Genomic DNA, 17,590 nt, shown 5'->3' with positions numbered 1-17,590 from the left:
GACAATGTATGCAAGAAAGGCTTCCTTACATGGCCCAGTCCCCAGTCCTTAGTGAAAGTCCCATGCTGTTTTCAAGTGGTCAAGCTTTGAGTGAGGACTAAACCAAGCCTGTGTAAACCTTCTTTATACAACCACATGTTTCAGTGGCTGGACAAGAAATCCAATCTGATCCCAGTGGCAGGATGCCAATAATCCTCTCACCTTTCTCTTAATATCCTGTGACTCAGTGATACATGTCAGGCCATTTAAACCCCAGCAGCAGAGTTCAGGTGCTGTGCCAATTATATTGAGTGGATGGGGAGATATGCTAGTTGAACAAGAAATAGGTCAGAGGAACGATTTAGCTAATAAATTATATTAATGAAAAGTTCTTTTGGGAGCTGTTTGGTTTGTAGTTCTGCAGAGGAGAAGAGGGTCAGCAGGAGTAAAGAGAAAAATGGGAGGACCTGGCAGTAGACCTCAGTAGAGCAATGAAGGGGCAACAGAGAAGATGGGAAATAGGATGAAATAGGATGAGCACATCTGGTCCTTGTGGCACAGACCCTGCTGTAATGGCACTGAACAGTCTCCACAGGGCACAGAGGTGCTTGGGCTAGCTTGTGTTGGGGATAAAACTGCTGCCCTAACTGAGCTTCTCTGCCCAGGCCAAAATAGACAGTTTCTCATCAAGGCTACTTAGCTGGGATTCAGTGTCTAACCAGCACAATCAGTAATGGCCTCCAGCCCAGGCAGTGGCTCACTTAGCACTGGGCATCTTTGTACAGCGTTTCATTTACCCCATAGAAACAGCTACATCCCTCTCCAAATCTGCTCATGTCAAGTCTTTCCAGTGCTGGGCTTTGAATCAAATCCAAGTCTGATGTCTAGATAAAGAGTTAGAAAAACTGAAATAGCTGCCAGGAGCACATAGGATCCTTAGGTGGCCCTCATCAGCAGCTCACTTTGAAATAATTCCTAAGGACTACTCTGTTGTGTTCTAATTGGTGGGGTTTGGAAGTGCAGGGGAGAGTTTCTCTGCAGACTCCTGTGGCTGTTTGTGTTCTACCTGTAGATAAATCAAGACAAAACACACCTTTCAAAGGTACTAATGGCAATCTATTGTATGTCCTACAGGGAGAGCAGGACATTACTGCATGTTGAGCAAAAATTACAAAAATGAGTAAACACAATATCTTTGGAGTTTTGTTTCTGTTTGTAATAACAGAGATAGCTTCAGAGTTATGTTGTCATCACTGCAAATGAAGGCATAGAGATTAGTGACATCTAATTTTGGGTGTTTTGAAGTTGGATGACTGCTGCCAGCATTGAGAGGAGGGCAGCTGGGACTGCACACCTTTGAGCTGTCTCTCCCGGGCACCTCTAGTAGGATAGGATAAAGCCTCTCCTGGTGATGCCTGCCTGTTTCTTTCCACCATTTTCAGACAAAGCCCAGCAAACTGATTTTAGTTATCTGACTGTTGAGTGCACCATGTCAGATGTGCAAGGTCCACCTGTACTTTCTGTGATGGCTGTTGACAAAGCAGCGTCCCCTGTCCCCAGAGCTCCTGCTGATTATGCCCAGGCCTGAAACTCCTCCTGGCAGCCAAGGAGAAAACTGATGCTGGCAGGAGATGGCAGGGAAAGGAACACCTCCCTGCAGAGAAGATATTTTGGATTTCTAGTTTCTCATTTCTTTCTGCCATAGAGCATCCAGTCCACAAAGTTTATTGCATATTGTTGGTGAATTTAATTTAGGGCTGATGCTGAGTGAACCACAGAAACAGAGCCTTGATCAGAGCACTTATTTTTGTAGTGAGATTTGAAGAAGTAGTTTGAAAAATAATCTCCAGCATTCATGAGCTGTTATAAATTGGTTCTTTTATGTATTAGAGACAGGGCAATAAATGCCAAAGGGGATTTACTGGTTATTGCTGCTCTGATAAAAGGGTCATTAAGAGTTGTAAAAGCCTAAACGATAATGGGGAGATGTTGTAAATGCTGTAAGTGAATAGAATGAAAGAACATGATATACCCGTCAGCTGAGGTCACTTCCTAATAGTCTATAACCCTCTTCTAAACACTGAAGAGAAATCTGGGTTTGTCCAGCCAGGTAACTGAAAATTCCCATCAGTCACCCCAAGCTGAGCTCCTGGAGCTCCCTAAGCAGCCGCTGACTGACAAGCATCCTAAAAAAGCCCAAGGCTGCAAAGTCTCTATACCTTGTGGGCACTGCTCTCTGAAAGGCCAAGTATGGGGCATGGGGGTGTGTCATACGTGGCACAGCACCAGGGGCTGTTCTGAGAAAGGCCCTAAAATGGTTATGTGGAAGAACAGACCTACATGCCCCAAATCTTCGCCTCTGATGCAGACAAGCCTCATCCTCCTCTTAAACAGCAAGTCTGCCAGCTATTTGCTTTATCTGCCCGGCACACAGCATCTAACCAATAAATCCCATCAAAATTTAAATGTGAAAATCACTTTAAAATGAACACCATCAATTCCCACAGCTTGTTATTAGCAGCACTGCTGAAAGCATCTGTTATTAAGGCCTTCAGCATGTCCCTTAGGAGCCTTGTTTTCTGTTGTTTATGATTTTGTCAAACTTGAACTGAATTTTTTCATTCTGAATCTCTGTCTCCTGCTGAATTACTGTCGAACATTTCAGACAGAACACTACAGCTGTGAGGCTAGAGGAAAATACATTATTTTGTCTGCGTTAAAGTAAGACACTAGGCGACTTTTTCTTTGAGGAAGGCTAATTTCTCTGTACTCAGAAGTCTGTCATGATAGCATGATTTATTTTCAGTAATCTGCTTTTCTGTAATTTCACTGGTAAATCAGGGTAATCAGGGAAATTATGTTCTTTGGCAGTTAAAAAAATCAGCAGTACATGACATCTGATTTCCTGGGTGTGCTCCAGCCCATTGTGGCCATGACCTTACCTGCAGGTACAGGAGAGAATGTCAGTCCAGCAAGGGCTAGATGTCAGATCCAAGGGGAGATTGTAATTTTAGGTCCCTAATACAAGCTGTGAATGTAGCCATAAAGAAGAAGTCGCCAAGTACGAATGCAGAGCTGTGAGAGATGATTTACACCTCTCTGATTTACAGAATATAGGTGGGATAAGTTGTGGGAAGAGAGAGAGGGGGTTTACATCAGGACAAGAAATTGTGGTTGGAGATGGAGAGTCTGTGCAGGAGGCTTTGAATTTGCTGGTGAGTTGGGTGGGCTTCTCTGCAGTAGCACCCGAGGGAGCTGCCCTTGGTTTGCCCTCCCCACTCCCTTGTGTGGGTAAAATACCCCCTCTCCTACCCCTTGGGAGTGTTATTGCAATTGTCAGGTCAAACAGCTGCAGATGGGAAATCCTGAGGATTCTGCACGACTTGTATTTTGCTGAGCTACTCCAGCAATACAATTGTGTGAAAAATCCTGAGTAGGAATAAGTAGCTGTCTCCAAAGCAGGGTTTGAAGAGTGTACACTAACCAAGGGCTGGGCACACTCAGCACAGAGTAAACAAACAGCTCATCCTGAGCACCAGGGCAGGAGAAAACACCAGTGGGTGATCATGTGGCTAGAGATAAATATATCATAAATCATTTGCTACCAGGAAACAAATACTAGTCGAGTAAGCATCCTAATTCTGGCATTTCTTAAATTTTCAGTGTTTGCCTTTGCAACCTAATCATGCTTTTGGCTTCTGTGATACATTTGATATCACTGCATGTTGAGACACTGCAGACAGTCTCTGACCTAGTAAGTGAGGCACGTCAGATTTATTCCCATAACAAGCCTTGAGCAGGCACACTGCAGACCTGTTCTCTGCAGCAGATGAGCTAAGGAGCTTGGCATTTCACCTGGCCTTAATTCCCCCAGAGCAGTCAAGGCTCCTTGTGACACCTGATGGAATGCAGAAACTCTCTGGAGCCCAGCTTGGTCAGTAACTTGTGTGCTCTGGGAGGTACTGTAAGTACCTTGAAATATTGATTTCCCACACGTAAACTAATCTGAAGAGGATTAAAAGATTGGTTGGCATTTGAGCAAACAAGAAGGATAGTTTTTTCCTAGGGGGATCTATGAGTCATCTTTTATTTGACAAGACAGACAACTTTCAGATATTACAATACATCTTGAAAATACTTCTAAACCCTTGATTTATTTTAATCCAAAGAGAACTGTTGTTGACTATACCTGGTCTTAAAATCTTTTCATGTTTTGGTCAGGAGCAAGTACAATGATGCATTTTACGGCTTCACTATAGAATACAGGGAATAAATAATTGCTGAATGTCACATGAAATGAGAAGTTATTCTTTGAATTATTTACAGAATACTCACAAAAAAGGAATTTGTGTAGAGAAAATAGGGACAACTATGCATACACAATAGGGGAAAAGTTTGTCAATAAAATAATATGAACAGCTATAAATTGTAAACAACTGTAAACAACATCTTAAAAACAAGTAACAGTATGAGAGGTTTCTCAGACAAATATCTTCAAGTAATTGACTAATTATGACATTAGTCAGAAAAAAATCAGACCAGTCCCAGCCCAGCAAATTATCAGAATAGGATAGCCTCATTTCCAGGGCACCACTGAGAACAGCCAAACAAGTTGGTTCTGTTTTACATTTAAATTTTGTTTTCTTGGTGTTATAAATTGTATGCTGTTGTTTTGGTTTTCAGTGCTTATGGTTACGTTACTTACAAGCAGCATGACTGTAACTTCATCCAAGAAAATGAATGTGGATTTATTTACAAGATATTCATTTACACTTGTGTAATTGAGTAGAGAATTCTCCTCCAACCTGTATGTTCTCACCTGGCATTCTTCCTGTTTGCTTGCTTTTAATTACTTCTAATATGCATACTAATGCTCTTAATAACTTGGCTCATGAAATCTACATCTGCAGTGGGCTTTTAATTTACAGCTTGAGTGGTATTGTTTTAATTTTCTTCTTTCCAATAACAAAGCATCTACTGATGCTTCAGATGTGATCAGAGGATTTAAACATTCCTTGTGTGTGCCATGGGGTGCTCGTTGCTATACCAGCACCTTTCCTGGGGTGAGGCTGGAGCACACACAGGACAACCCTGCACTTGTAGTGGTCAGCACTTCATCCACTGATGAGCCCTGAGCGTCCTTCTGCACAAAGGAACCTTGTTCCCACCCCTGTTCTCTTTATTGTGCATGTTTCTTGACTCCTGTGTACCTTTCCTTTTCCACATTTTAACCAATCTCACAACCTTCATGGAAAGCCATCTGCCACCTCTGCCCCAATCCCTGCCTGTGGCTGCTGTTTGTCCCTTTGCTCAGGTGGCAGTGTGGCTTTCACAGCTCACAGCAGAGCAGGAGCCTCCCAGGCACCAGGGAACTCTCGTCCAGGCATTGGCTTAGAAGGCAGGAGTGTAACATCATGGGGATACATTTGCTTTCGTGGTTTCAAGTCTTTCCAAGTTTCTATCTAATCATGAAGGTTGGGAATTTGCTTGCATTTCTTTTTTTTTTTTTTTTTTTAAATAGAAGGCAAATCAGAAGTATAACTGAGATTATTCATCAGGCACGTGACTTCTGGAATGTGAGTTTAATCCAAAAGCAAAACATAAAATGAATATAATGCTTCAGAAGTCAAGAGAAGAAGAACCACTGCAAAGAATAATTTGTGGATTACTTTTATTGTGTTACACAAAAATAATCAATAGAAGTAAATAAATTCTGAGGTCACATAGGAAATAATGATTGTCACAGATAATCTACACAGTAAAAAGTTCTAGGCTTGGTTCAGATTTTTAAATATAAACTAGTTTTCCGAGAAACAGTGTTTTATATACATGCACTTTAAAAGCTCTTTAACTCTGCTGTACTATGTGGAGTAAATAAAAATCAGGCTCTGTATTTACATACACTGAATGTGCACAGTAATGTGTTTTGAGAGTTAATAATGCATGAAGGGTGCTCAGGGTAGAGGTGGAAGCTTGGCCTCTGGTTGCTGAAAACTTCTGAGATGCAAAGAGGGTCATGCAGATTTAACTGTTACCTGAGTGCTTCTTCTGGGGTTTGCTGGTTTGTTGCTTAAAAATAAAAAAAAATGTAAAAAGTTTTACAGAAAGCAAAGTGAAAGAAAGGTTTCAAGTGAAACAAATACCAGCTTAAAGAAAAATTATACCACAATGTAACAAATGTATATTTATTTTCCTTCTATATTAAATATATTGTAATGAAATAAAATAAATCTCTTAAAAATAAACTGCAGAGAAGATGTTCATAGAAGCTTTGTGAACTACTCCATCAACAACACACTAGACAATGCATGCTGTATAATCTCCTTAGCCCCCTATGTACCCTTGACCAGCAATCTGTGCTTGCTGCTGTTAAGTCTTTTTCTCTCTCTCTAAGCCCCGAAGTTGTGTTCCTCAGGCACAATTCTCGTGGTTCCTCACACCTTTCCCAGCCAGCTCCCTCAGAACAGGTGAATGGCCCCCGGGAGACTCCTGTCCCTCTCCATTTGTCCCGGGGGAGCCGGGATGAGGAGCTGGAGCAGCACTCAGGCACTCAGCTCAGGATAGGAGAGAGGAATCCTACCCCTCCTCCCCGTAACTCTCATTTCCTGGTTTTCCCAGAATTAAACAGTGCTGAACTGTTTGGCCCCAGAGGAAGAAGCAGGAAACAGAACAACAAAGGAGAAATCTGATTCCAGTGGGAGCTGTTGATGAAAAGCATTTAGGCAGAGCTTTAAAAGGGAGGCAGAAATACTCACTTGTGTCTCACTTCAAGTGACACACATCAATAAAGCAGTGCAAAAGTGAAGGGATCTGCTGACCTTCAGAGCAGAGCTTCCATGGGAAACACATTTTCTGATTTGGCTCAGGTATGTCAGGAGCCATTAAATCAGGAAATTATAAAACTGAAGGCTGGTGCTATTGGGAATCAGAAGGGAGCACAAAAATGGAGGAATTCTGTACTGATCAATTTAATAAAAAATAGTGGCAGTTTGAGAGCTGACAAGGAATCAAATAAGATCAAAATTCTCCCACAATGGCTGCCATCAGATGGGGCATGGTGTTTGCTAGGTGGGGAACACTGCCCTGCCCTTCTCCACCAGGAACATGTTTGTTGACAAATATATTAATTCAAGGTCCCAAATGACTTCAGTATTTCAGGCCACTAGCCTGATCCTCAACTCCTATTGAAGCTTTGTTTATCAGTGCTAACAACCTGTTTTGCAAGGCCAGCCTTTATTTGGCTGATATACTGTATTCCCAAAGGCTGATGTAACATGGGTCACAAATGTCTGGTGACAAATCTCTTCCATCCTCTCTAATTTCCATGTGAAATCAACTTGCATGTATCCCAGATTATACACAGCCAAGCAAGGAGATGGTGTCTTGGCACAAGCACGTTTAAATCCCCCAGGTGCAAGGAAGGAGAAACAAAGATTCATTACAGTAATAATGTTTCAGCCTTCTAGGGATGAGGTCAAATGAGAGCAGCAGAGCCCTGGCTAACAGGAGAGCAGATCTTATGTGCACAGGAACTATCACTAAGCCTTCTGACACGTCTGTGGAGGGAAAATATCCACCTTATCACTGAACATTTCACAGGGCAAGAAATCTCCATTGGACAGTGTCACATGAGTAGGATTTTTTTTTTTTGGTCTAGATTTGCTTTCTTAGCTTATTTACCTTTGAACCTGGTTAGCAAGTAGTGAGTTCTGTCAATCTGTATGTTTACTCCAATTGAAAAACACTGTATTATTTTGGCACCTAGCAATTTTGTATTTACTGAGAACCCTTCTTTGTAATGACGGAAATTCAGTGTTTAGGGTAGGAACTGTTCACTGGAATCAAGCCTGGAAACTGCAAGGGTGCATGCCAGAATGCTGCCCACCTCTTTAGAGTCAATGAAAATGTGCATTTTCCTTAATACACTACCACACATTGGTATGGTTTTTATAGACTAAAAGCTGCTACTGAAAATGACAAAGCAAACTGAAAAGTGCCGCTAATGTCTGGGTTGGAACATGTTGCCAGAACATTCCTGAGAAACTGGAGCCTCCTGGGAGCAGTGTAGGTGGCATTTACTCACTTTGGAGCCCCAATGTTTATACCAAATTGCATTTCCTTGCCACTGCGCATGCCAGAGCCTGCCTTAATTTAGACTCTGCCCTCATAAGACCCTGAACTCCCTCCACTGCTCCCCATTGCAGGCACAAGCAGCAGCCAGAATCTCCCAGGACTGGTTTCAAAAGCCTCTTTCCCCTTCACTCAGTTCAGCAGAATTTCATGACATATACATTAACTTGGATTTAATTTGATACTTCTCCAAATGCCAACTGCAAAAACCGAGCTGAGGAGGAGGAGGAGGAGGAGAAGGAGGAAAGAAAACTCCACAAGCAAGTGTGATACCTGCAGGCCAACAGTTCCATTAACCTTCCCAGGGACAGGCAGGCACTCTTGTTTTCTAGCAGTCTATCAGTTTTCTCCCTATTTATATGTACTCTTAGCCTAGGTCATAAAGTGTCTAAATGAAAATTTGTTGCAAGGACTGGCTATTGATTTGCAATCCTGCACATCTGGAAGACATGACCCTAAAAGAATGTCCATTCTTTGAACTAATGAAAATTTAAACTCAAGCATAAAATAAATTGTTTCAGGATAAAATTACCTGACATTTTGAATGAACACCGGGTTTGTTTTATAGGTAAATCCTCTTTACAAAAATACACCAGAGAAGTTTCAGTGATATTTGTGGGGCTGATTAAATTCAGTGGAGTCACACTGGAGGTTTACAACAATTAATTACACCCTCCAAAGGATATTGCAGAGAATGGTGACATGACAGCTGCTTCTCAGGGTCCCTGATGTCAATGGGATGGATACTACAGTAGTCTCTCTTAAGATCCAGAATTTTTTCTGTGAATGAAACAAGCTAGTCCGTGACTGAGCAATTCAAGTAAACTCTCCCTCTGGGAGGGAATCCAGGTTTCTCCCTCTGTCACTTTGTGTTTCATTCAGTCAAATCTCTGCCAAAACCACAGAGTTCAAGGACTAAGTGTAAATTTCCTGTCAATTCCTGTCCAAGTCGTTGCTGCTGACATCCTGACTCACTGAAGGGGAAGATATCATCTACCTTTGTCAACAAACATCATTCTTCTTGCAATTCCTAGGGCAGGACCAACTCTTCTCCTGTCAAGTCAGATTTATGTAAAGTTAGGAAGAATATTTAACAAATTAACATGATGTACACAGGAAAAAAACAGTGCAGCCAGCTAAGGCCAACTAAAGCCTGGTTTCATCAGATTCTCCCATCACAAGAACCATACAAACATTTGGCACTTTCCCTAGCACTGTACACCAACATGTTGACTCTTTGCTGATCTGAACTGTACATAAATTAATTTCTCCATGAGTTTCTGTCCTAGGGTGACATTGTGATGTTTGTATCCCCATTCATGTGTTCTGTTTATGCTGGATATCATGTTCTGTGCCTTCAAGACTGGCTCTGAAGAGTGAAAGTTTTGTTTTGGTTTCTTATCAGCCGCTCCCCCATGGCTGGCGAGACACAGAGACGGGCAGTACATAGTGCTGCTTTTGCTTTTTTGCTTTTTTACTTTTGCTTTTCGCTTTGCTCTTGCTCTAGCTTCTGCTTATTAGCTAGTTTAGCTAAACAGTCCAAATTTCTTCCTGGACTGTTTCTCCTTTCCTTTTTTGGGACCATCTCGAACCTGCTCCAGACTGGGACCTGGGAACACCGAGGGTTTGCACCCTGTGGCTGCAGCAGCTGCCCCAGCACCGGAGGGACTGAGAACAGAGCAACCACCCCTGAGAGAGACTTTCTCATTTTGTCATCTTTTTCAGAGTGCTGAAAGAGTGGTGTCACCTGGTCTTGTTCATTTTGTGTCCTGTGGGGTGCTGTGCCTGTTAAATAAACAGGTTCTTTGCACTTCTCTCCAAGGAATTCTTCCCAAACCAGTTATAGGAGAGGCTGTGTGGGTTTGCTTTCTGGAGGGCCCCCCCACTTTGGAGATTCTCACCCAAATTTGCCCTAAACCAGGACAGTTTCTTAATGATAGATCTTGTAGAAGCTCAAGAAGAAATATGCAACTGCAAAAATCAGCCCAAGGTGAGTGGCATAAAGGGAAGGAGGGGGATACTTCACGTGGAGGAGGAACAAAAGAGTCAAGTCATGCTTTGTATGCATAGATTTGTTACTCCAACTGATAAAAATGCATCTTTCAAGAAGAGGATGAATCAGTCTGCAAACAAGCTAGTGATATTCTAGTAACACTGTGAGACTTGACAAGTGGAGTAAATCATTCCACTTCTTCAGACAACCCAGTTTTATCACTGGATCTATCTCTCATCTTCATTAATTACTATTGAAATTGCAGGCAGTAATCCATTTACCATAGAACAAGCAGGAAACTGAGTATTCAAAGTGTGATGAATCAGTGCTTTAACTAGCCAAAACATGACAGGCAAAGCTTGCTGCCGTCACTGGTGATTCCCAAGAAAAGCATTTATGTAACTGTACAGTTATACATAATTACACAGTGACAGGCATCCTGCTCACATACTAGGTCTGTTTGTTCTCCGCATTTTTCATAGTGCCCTTTGTCTCATAAAAGCAGTTACACAGGCTGATACAGGTAAAATTAATAATTTCAAATGGGGCCATTCAACTCAGACAACTCCTGGCTTGGAAAGCATCAGCTCTGGAAATGAAGTCAAAGCTTGGCAATGCTGGCTGGGATTGAAAAAAAACTGAGGAAACTGAACTGCCCTTCTAGAGAAATCACACTTCTCTGTAACAAATGGCCTGGCTTATGTTTCCTCCTTGGAAAATTACAGCTGGGATTATCAGAGCTGCTTCAGAGTCAAGAATCTGCATCCCAGATGGAAGTTGCACCCTCCCATCCCTTGCCAAGTACAGTCCCATTCACTTCTTTTTCTGCTGTCTAGGAAATCTTAGCAGACAAGCAGTAGCTTGGTAATAGCTAACCTGACTGGTAGGAGTGCATTTTGCCTGTGCTGGAGTGGTTTCTACTCACTCCAGTGAAAAGCAGCACCAGCTGCAAAGGGCTGCTTGAGCCCAAGCTGTTTTAATAACACTAGATGCAGCTTTTGAGAAGGGATCTCGTGTCTGCTTAGTGTTTGGACTATGACTTGTATTACTGATTTATAATCTTCAAGTATCAGGCCAAATTGCTTCCTGCTTAAAGTTGGAAACCATCAAAAGCAGTGACATCGCCCTTTCTTCTGCCAGCTGTAACATGGTCAGACAAGAATGTGGGGCTAAGACTGCTGGTTGCTATGTTGGGATAGGAGATGTGCCTGACTAGTGTATTTAGTAAGACATTAAGATATATTAAAGATCATATTGCTCCACTTCTCTGAAAAATACTTATATAAAAAAGGTCAGCACAATATTCCAAGAGTAATTTCCTAGATGCAATTAGTCATTCCTGCTGATGTCAGTACCAGGGATGGGGTTTCAGTGACTCCAGTCATGCTAGGCCTGCCCTTCAGGGACAAGAGAGTGCCTGAAAAGAGGCCTAAATTCTGGTGCTAGCTTTGTACCAGCTGAAGTGTTTGCTAAGCCCTCATCATCAGCACCTGTGTGATAACTCTCTGCCATCATTCAAGGTGTGTTACCACTGGAAGCGGGGAATGTGCTGCTCCTGGTCAAGCAGCTGATGAATGGTGAGGATGCTGCACAAGGAGGCGAGGGATGAGGCTGCCTTTCCATGTTGGCAGGGCAGGCTGTGTGGGCACCAGCACCTTCACCCTCAGAAATGCAGCTCAAACAGCTTGGCATCAGAGACAAAAGAGCCTCCAGACTCTGAAATCTGCAGGGGATGTTTAAAAAACCAAAGAGCATCAAATTCAGGAAGAGTGAGAAAGGGGAAATACAGCTCTGACCAGTCATAGAGAAAACAAGCATAGCTCTGACCGAGCAGAAATGGCAGTGAAATCAAAGATGTGGGCAGCAAGGGTTGTCGTCATTAGCAATAAAAAAAACCTTAGTGCAGTTTAGTAAGAGCTGACCAATATACTAGGTGGCAAAGTATGAGTCAAAGCAAGTGCAGAGCTGTGAGTCATCCACCTCAAAGGGCTTTATCCTTGGATAAAAGTCAAAGAGACAGCTCAGGGAGAAAAAAGGAGTGTAGGAAAGGACAGAGACAATAGCAGAGCAGTGGGCCTCCTCACAGAGCAGAGGCCACGTGGAGGGCAAGGCAGCTATCAGCCATTATGCTTCCTTACTGTTATTTCTGTATATGTTTCACAAATACGGGGTCAGCCTCTTGCTCTGGGGAACTTCACCTGCAGCACAACAAGAAGTAGAGCAAGATCAGAAAGAGGGAAGTGGTACAGAAAGCAAGTCACATCACTAAGGGCGTGTGTTTGTGTCTGTGTGTGTTTAAAGGAACAAACATTTATCAGGACTTTTCCCCTGCAGTCCATTTACCATGACTCTATTACTGACACAGTGCTCTGCAGGAGCAATACAGCAATTAGTCAGTTGACATGGCTTTGTTTTATAAAGTAAGATGAAAAGCAAGAAACTAAATTACAGGTCAGATAAAGGCAACTGTGATAAGGACCAATGTCATTTAAGAGGGTGAAAACACAGAGAAGGAACTCTTTCAGGTGGGATGGAGAGAGGGAAAAAAAGGGATGGAGAAGATGATGAGATGGTTAGAAGGACATAGAAGAGAAAGTGTACAGGATGAGAGGCTGTCGAGCATCACACACGTCTAAACACAGGGTGACATGAGTTAGTTCTAGATTACAGGGAAGCACAAGGAGTGACAGGAAGAAGCAAAGAAAATGAATATGCAGGATCTCATATTTACTGTCCTTGCTGCTTCAAGGACAGTAAATACAAGAGGCAGGGTAGAAAGAACAGGAAGATGGTCATGGCAATCACATCTGTAGTGTCTTCCATCTGTGGAGGAACTGTTTAAAGAAATTCCAAAGTCTTTAGGAGAAAACAAAATACAGATTTACCACCAGAGGATTGAAGCTAAGAGAGAATTGAGACAAAGCATGTTTCCATGTCCACAGCTCAGCTTCAGAGTCCAAATCTAAATCAGCTCCCTTGATTTAATGGGTATTTTCCATGTTTTACAATACAGCGGATGACCACAGAACCTGGCTCACTTACATCCTAGGCAAGGCAGGCATGAACTGAAGCAATCAAAACCACTGGAAGCTGTGCTGAAATAAGATAGGAAAAAAATTAAATAGGTGGGAAAAAATTCCAAAGGTTCTGTATATTTTGTGTAACTTAATTTTCTTAATGCTTCCTAGGTCCAGTTATCAGTAATGCTTCCACATTATCACTATCCCTCAATATCCCCTCACTTATTCCCTTGCAGTCCCCATATCAGGTGGGAGCACACACCCTTCCAACTTTAAGCAAAATTCTGGTCCCACAAACCCTTTTGTAGGCACTACTTTTTTACATTTTGATAGAAGATATACAGCTTTGGGGAGAGAAGAATGTGAAATAATTAAAATAAGCAAAACCTCTGGATACTGACAATCCAGAACCATAATTTTCAGGGCAGCCTGAAAATTAACCCTACAAAAGGCTGAAATCAGTAGAATGGGTGAAATATCCACAGTTGTTACCTGATTATTGAAACTTTACAAATATTTTTAGGCACGGGATCTTTAACATACAAAAATACAACCTGGTTTGTTTACAAAACAAACAACTACATATTTTTTAAAATTCTGTGTAATGACAAATATGCCCAGTATAAATGCATTACACTAAGGTCTGTGTCTGTCTCCTGTCAACAATCTCTAAAGGAGAGAAAGAATGACTGTTAAACTGGAAAGCATCAGTACCATGAACTTGTAAATAAAAAGGAAAATTATGTCTGCAGGGCTTAGAAATAATATGTAAACAGAGAACAAATGCCATCATGCAGATACGTGATGCATGTTTGTACAGAGAAAGCTTAGAAAAAGAACACAACATCCCCGTATTTATTCATTGTAATGTATTACAGCACAATGTTTAGGCCACATAATAAGCTGTCAAATGGAATAACTTTCATATATTAGTTGAGGAACGCATTTTGGAAGATTGAAGTGCAACAGTAATAACATTTTCAACATTACCTTAACAATCATTTCAGCATGTGCATTCTGGGAAAAAGAAACTTGCATGAAAAATGATTTTTGGTTCTCCCACCTTCAAATGTGCAATTTTTTTTTCCTTAGGAAAAAAGGAAAATTGAGTGAGCAGGCTGGATTTTTCACTTTTCTGCTAACTAGGCATGTAAATAACTTGATATGCATATATAATTGTACTGAAATCAAGGTGTGGGATGATCCATATTGGAGCATCAGAAGAAAACTGAAGTTGCACAATAAATGCAACAAGGTACACTATAAAACAAGACGTACAATGAAGGCGTAAGAAAAAACATCTAGAGCACAATGGAGCAATGGTTTATTTTATGTCTGTCCATGTACTGATGGTCTGAGCACAAATATTTGAAACAACTACTGTTCTTCTCATTGCAATGATTATGGTTGCTTATTGCAGTAACTTTCAAAAACCCTACACTAACAAACAACCCAAATTGAACATGATGCATTAGAAATGCAATGGATAACTTGTGGATCATTAAAAACATAAGCAACTCCTTTCACTATTCAATAAATCAACAACTGCAGAAGTATTTTAGATTTTATTAAAAAATCCAGGAAACTTATAAATCTCATTTTACACTCCAACAGGACACACATATTGGTTTAGCTTTTCCTTGCAGCTGCCAGACAAGCAATCAGTTTTCCAGCAGCTGCTCAGCCATTGGCCTGACTGCAGGTCAGGAGACATGCAGCATCCAAGGCACAACTCCCTCAAACCTCCAAGGGACAATTCCCACAAACCTCTTCCATAGAAAAGTGAACAGTTCTGTAATCACAGGACCAATGAGGTTTGAAAAGGCCTCTGAGATCATCGAGACGCCCCTCTGACCAAACACCACCATGTCAACTAGACCCTGGCAGCAAGTGCCCCGTCCAGTCCTTCCTTACACACCTCCAGGGACAGTGACCCCACCACGTCCTGGGCAGCCCGTTCTAATGTCCAATCAGCCTTTCTGTGAAAAACTTCCTGCAGATGTCCAACCTAGACCTTCTCTGGCACAGCTTGAGGCCGTGTCCTCTCCTCCTACCCCTGGCTGCCGGGAAAGGACGCTTCCATGGCTACAACCTCCTTTCAGGCATCTGTAGAGAGCCTTAGGGTCACCCCGAGCCTCCTCTTGCCCACGCTCTCTGGAGGCCCGGTCCCTCTGGAGCGGCACCAACCGCGGCCGCGCTGCCGGGAGGTGCCGCCTTGGGGCGGCGGGGTCGCGGAGCTCCCGCACGGGAGCCCTAAGGCCGCCCGGCAGCGCCCCGGTGCGCCCCTGCGCGTCCGCTGTGCCCCGGAATATTCACTGTGCCCCGTACATTCGCTGTGCCCCGGAATATTCACTGTGCCTCGTACATTCGCTGTGTCCCGGAATATTCACTGTAGCCCCGTACATTCGCTGTGCCCCGGTACAGAGCCGCCCGGCGCGCCCGCCGTGGCCCTGCACGTTCGCTGTGTCCCGGTGCGCCGCCGCTCGGCTCCGGCCGCCCCCCGCGCTCCGTAGCCGCAGTTCCGGCGGTGGGAGGAAGCGCGGGGCTGCTCCGCTCCGCTCCGCTCGCCGGGGGATGCGGGAGCGCTCCCGCCCCCGCGGCCGGCGGGAGGCGGGCGGCGGCGGCGCGGGCGGGGCGGACGCGTCGCCCCGCAGAGAGCGGCGGGGGGAGCCAGCGGCGGGCTGCGGGCACGGGCCGGCCATGGAGGAAGGTGAGGGGCGGCTCCTCAGGCCGCGGAGCCGGAGCCGGGCGGAGGCGGTCGGGGCCAGGCCGCGGGCTCAGGCCGGCGGTGTGGCCGCCCCTCGCGGTTTGTGCCAGGGCACGGACGGAGCTGAAGCACTGGGCTGCAGGACACAGGCGGCCTCCCGGGCCCAGCCCGCCCCGGCGGCCCCTCGGGCCCCAGCCCAGCCCAGCCCGTCCTTTGCAGCCCCAAGAGAGAGGGCCGCTCTCTGGGGGACTTGGGGTCTTTTTCTCTTCCCTCGCCTGGCGTTGTCTGTGGGCAGAGCGCCCGGGGCAGCATCTGCGGGCTCCGTGGATGCTTCCGTGAGCGTACTTTCTCTTTGGGCATCCTTCCGTATGTTTTAGTCACTCTTCTTTCTCGTTTCGTTAAGTATTAGAGAGCATCCAAAAGAGGGCTGCGAAGGTGGTGAAGGGCCTTGAGGGGAAGCTGTATGAGGAGCAGCTGCAGTCACTTGGTTTGTTCAGCCTGGAGAAGACTGACGGAGACCTCCAGCTTGCTCAGGAGGGGCAGATACTGATCTCTTTTCTGTGGTGAGGAGTGGCAGGACCCGAGGGAATGGCCTGAAGCTGCGGATGGAGGGTTTAGGTTGGTAATTAGGAAGAGGTTCTTCACCCAGGGGCGGTTGGGTGCTGGAACAGGCTCCCCAGGGAAGTGGCCACAGCACCAAGCCTGACAGAGTTAAGAAGCGCTTTGACAGTGCTCTCAGGCACATGGTGTGGTTATTGAGGTGTCCTGTGCAGGGTTAAGAAGTGGACTTGGATCATCTTTGCAGGTATCATCCAACTCAGCGCATTCTGAGATTCTGTTTCCTTTTTAGCCCCTACACAAACATTTTTCTCCATGTCTTTTCAGTGCAAACCCCCTATGTAGGGGTTATGAGATGGCATTTAGTTTTCTTGGAGAAATCAGCAGAAACAAAACCGTTAATCGGTACCCAGAAAAATGCAGGAGCAAACAAGCATCTGCAAATCTGTCTCATGGCATATTCCAGCCTCCCAGCTGTTCTCAGCAGGGGTACTTTCTGAGTTGCCCATGGTTTCTCTATGTTTCGGAGTCTCCAGCTGCTTGTCCTCCACAACTGTGTCTGTATTCTTATGAATCTGTGCAGACTCTTGGTTTACAGAACATTCTTTGGGTAGGAGTGTTCTGCGTGAAGGTGATGTGCAACGAGCTGGTTCTTTTTAGCATGACTCATTAGGTTTGTTTGAGAACTTTTTGTATTAGAAAAGGTGAATCACTGCTCTCTATTCAGTGTGTTTGTGCACTTCACTAACTGGTAGATGTCTGGCATCTTTCTGTTGGTCATCCTCTTTTCTAGACTGAGGCATCTTCAATTTGCTTCCTTGTTCCTTGTATGGAAGCCATTGCACAATTTGAATCACCCTCATGGCCTTTTCTCTGAGTGTGTCCCAGCTCATCTTACCTTTCTTTAGATGAGGAGACAAAAATTACAGACAGTGCTCAATTGGTAGGTGAAAAGTAGATGAGTATAGTGGCACAAAGTAGGAATGAGTTATGTTTTTCTGCAGTAGAAACACAAAAATAAGTGGAATGCATGTTTTCTGAACAAGAACTTGTTTGAACTGGGGACTTGCAGGGAACTGAAAAGCAGATGAAAAAATTATGTGCTGGATAGTTACTAGAGGCTGTGTCATCAGTTCAGAATTCTAGATAATTCTTAGTTGTTACCTTGTTTGAATTTCATATCACTCTGTTTGAAGGATTCAT

At 43.9% G+C, this 17,590-nt stretch overlaps 1 protein-coding gene and 1 long non-coding RNA gene across 4 annotated transcripts in view; one reads left to right on the top strand and one right to left on the bottom strand.

The window, feature by feature from the left end:
- Positions 1–5,709: 5,709 nt before the first annotated feature.
- LOC135444588 (uncharacterized) lies at positions 5,710–15,819 on the bottom strand. Of its 2 annotated transcripts, none has more exons than XR_010439240.1 (5): positions 15,488–15,819; positions 14,113–14,209; positions 13,145–13,197; positions 12,241–12,300; positions 5,710–6,048 (listed from the first exon to the last, which is right to left on the bottom strand). It is a non-coding gene; the product is annotated as an uncharacterized LOC135444588 (long non-coding RNA). The 2 variants fall into 2 exon arrangements; XR_010439241.1 differs by lacking the exon at positions 5,710–6,048 and adding an exon at positions 8,583–11,825.
- Positions 15,672–17,590, top strand: part of DPY19L4 (dpy-19 like 4) — a 32,626-nt gene continuing 30,707 nt past the window's right edge. For both annotated transcript variants that reach the window (XM_064706489.1, XM_064706488.1), the window contains exon 1: positions 15,672–15,832. In XM_064706489.1, coding sequence (XP_064562559.1) covers positions 15,697–15,832 — 136 coding nt within the window. In that variant the 5' untranslated portion in view covers positions 15,672–15,696. The remainder of the gene's footprint in view (positions 15,833–17,590) is intronic.

The sequence above is a fragment of the Zonotrichia leucophrys genome, chromosome 2, assembly GCF_028769735.1.
Source record: "Zonotrichia leucophrys gambelii isolate GWCS_2022_RI chromosome 2, RI_Zleu_2.0, whole genome shotgun sequence".
Taxonomy (NCBI): domain Eukaryota; kingdom Metazoa; phylum Chordata; class Aves; order Passeriformes; family Passerellidae; genus Zonotrichia; species Zonotrichia leucophrys.
This window is presented reverse-complemented; position numbering and strand designations above follow the sequence as displayed.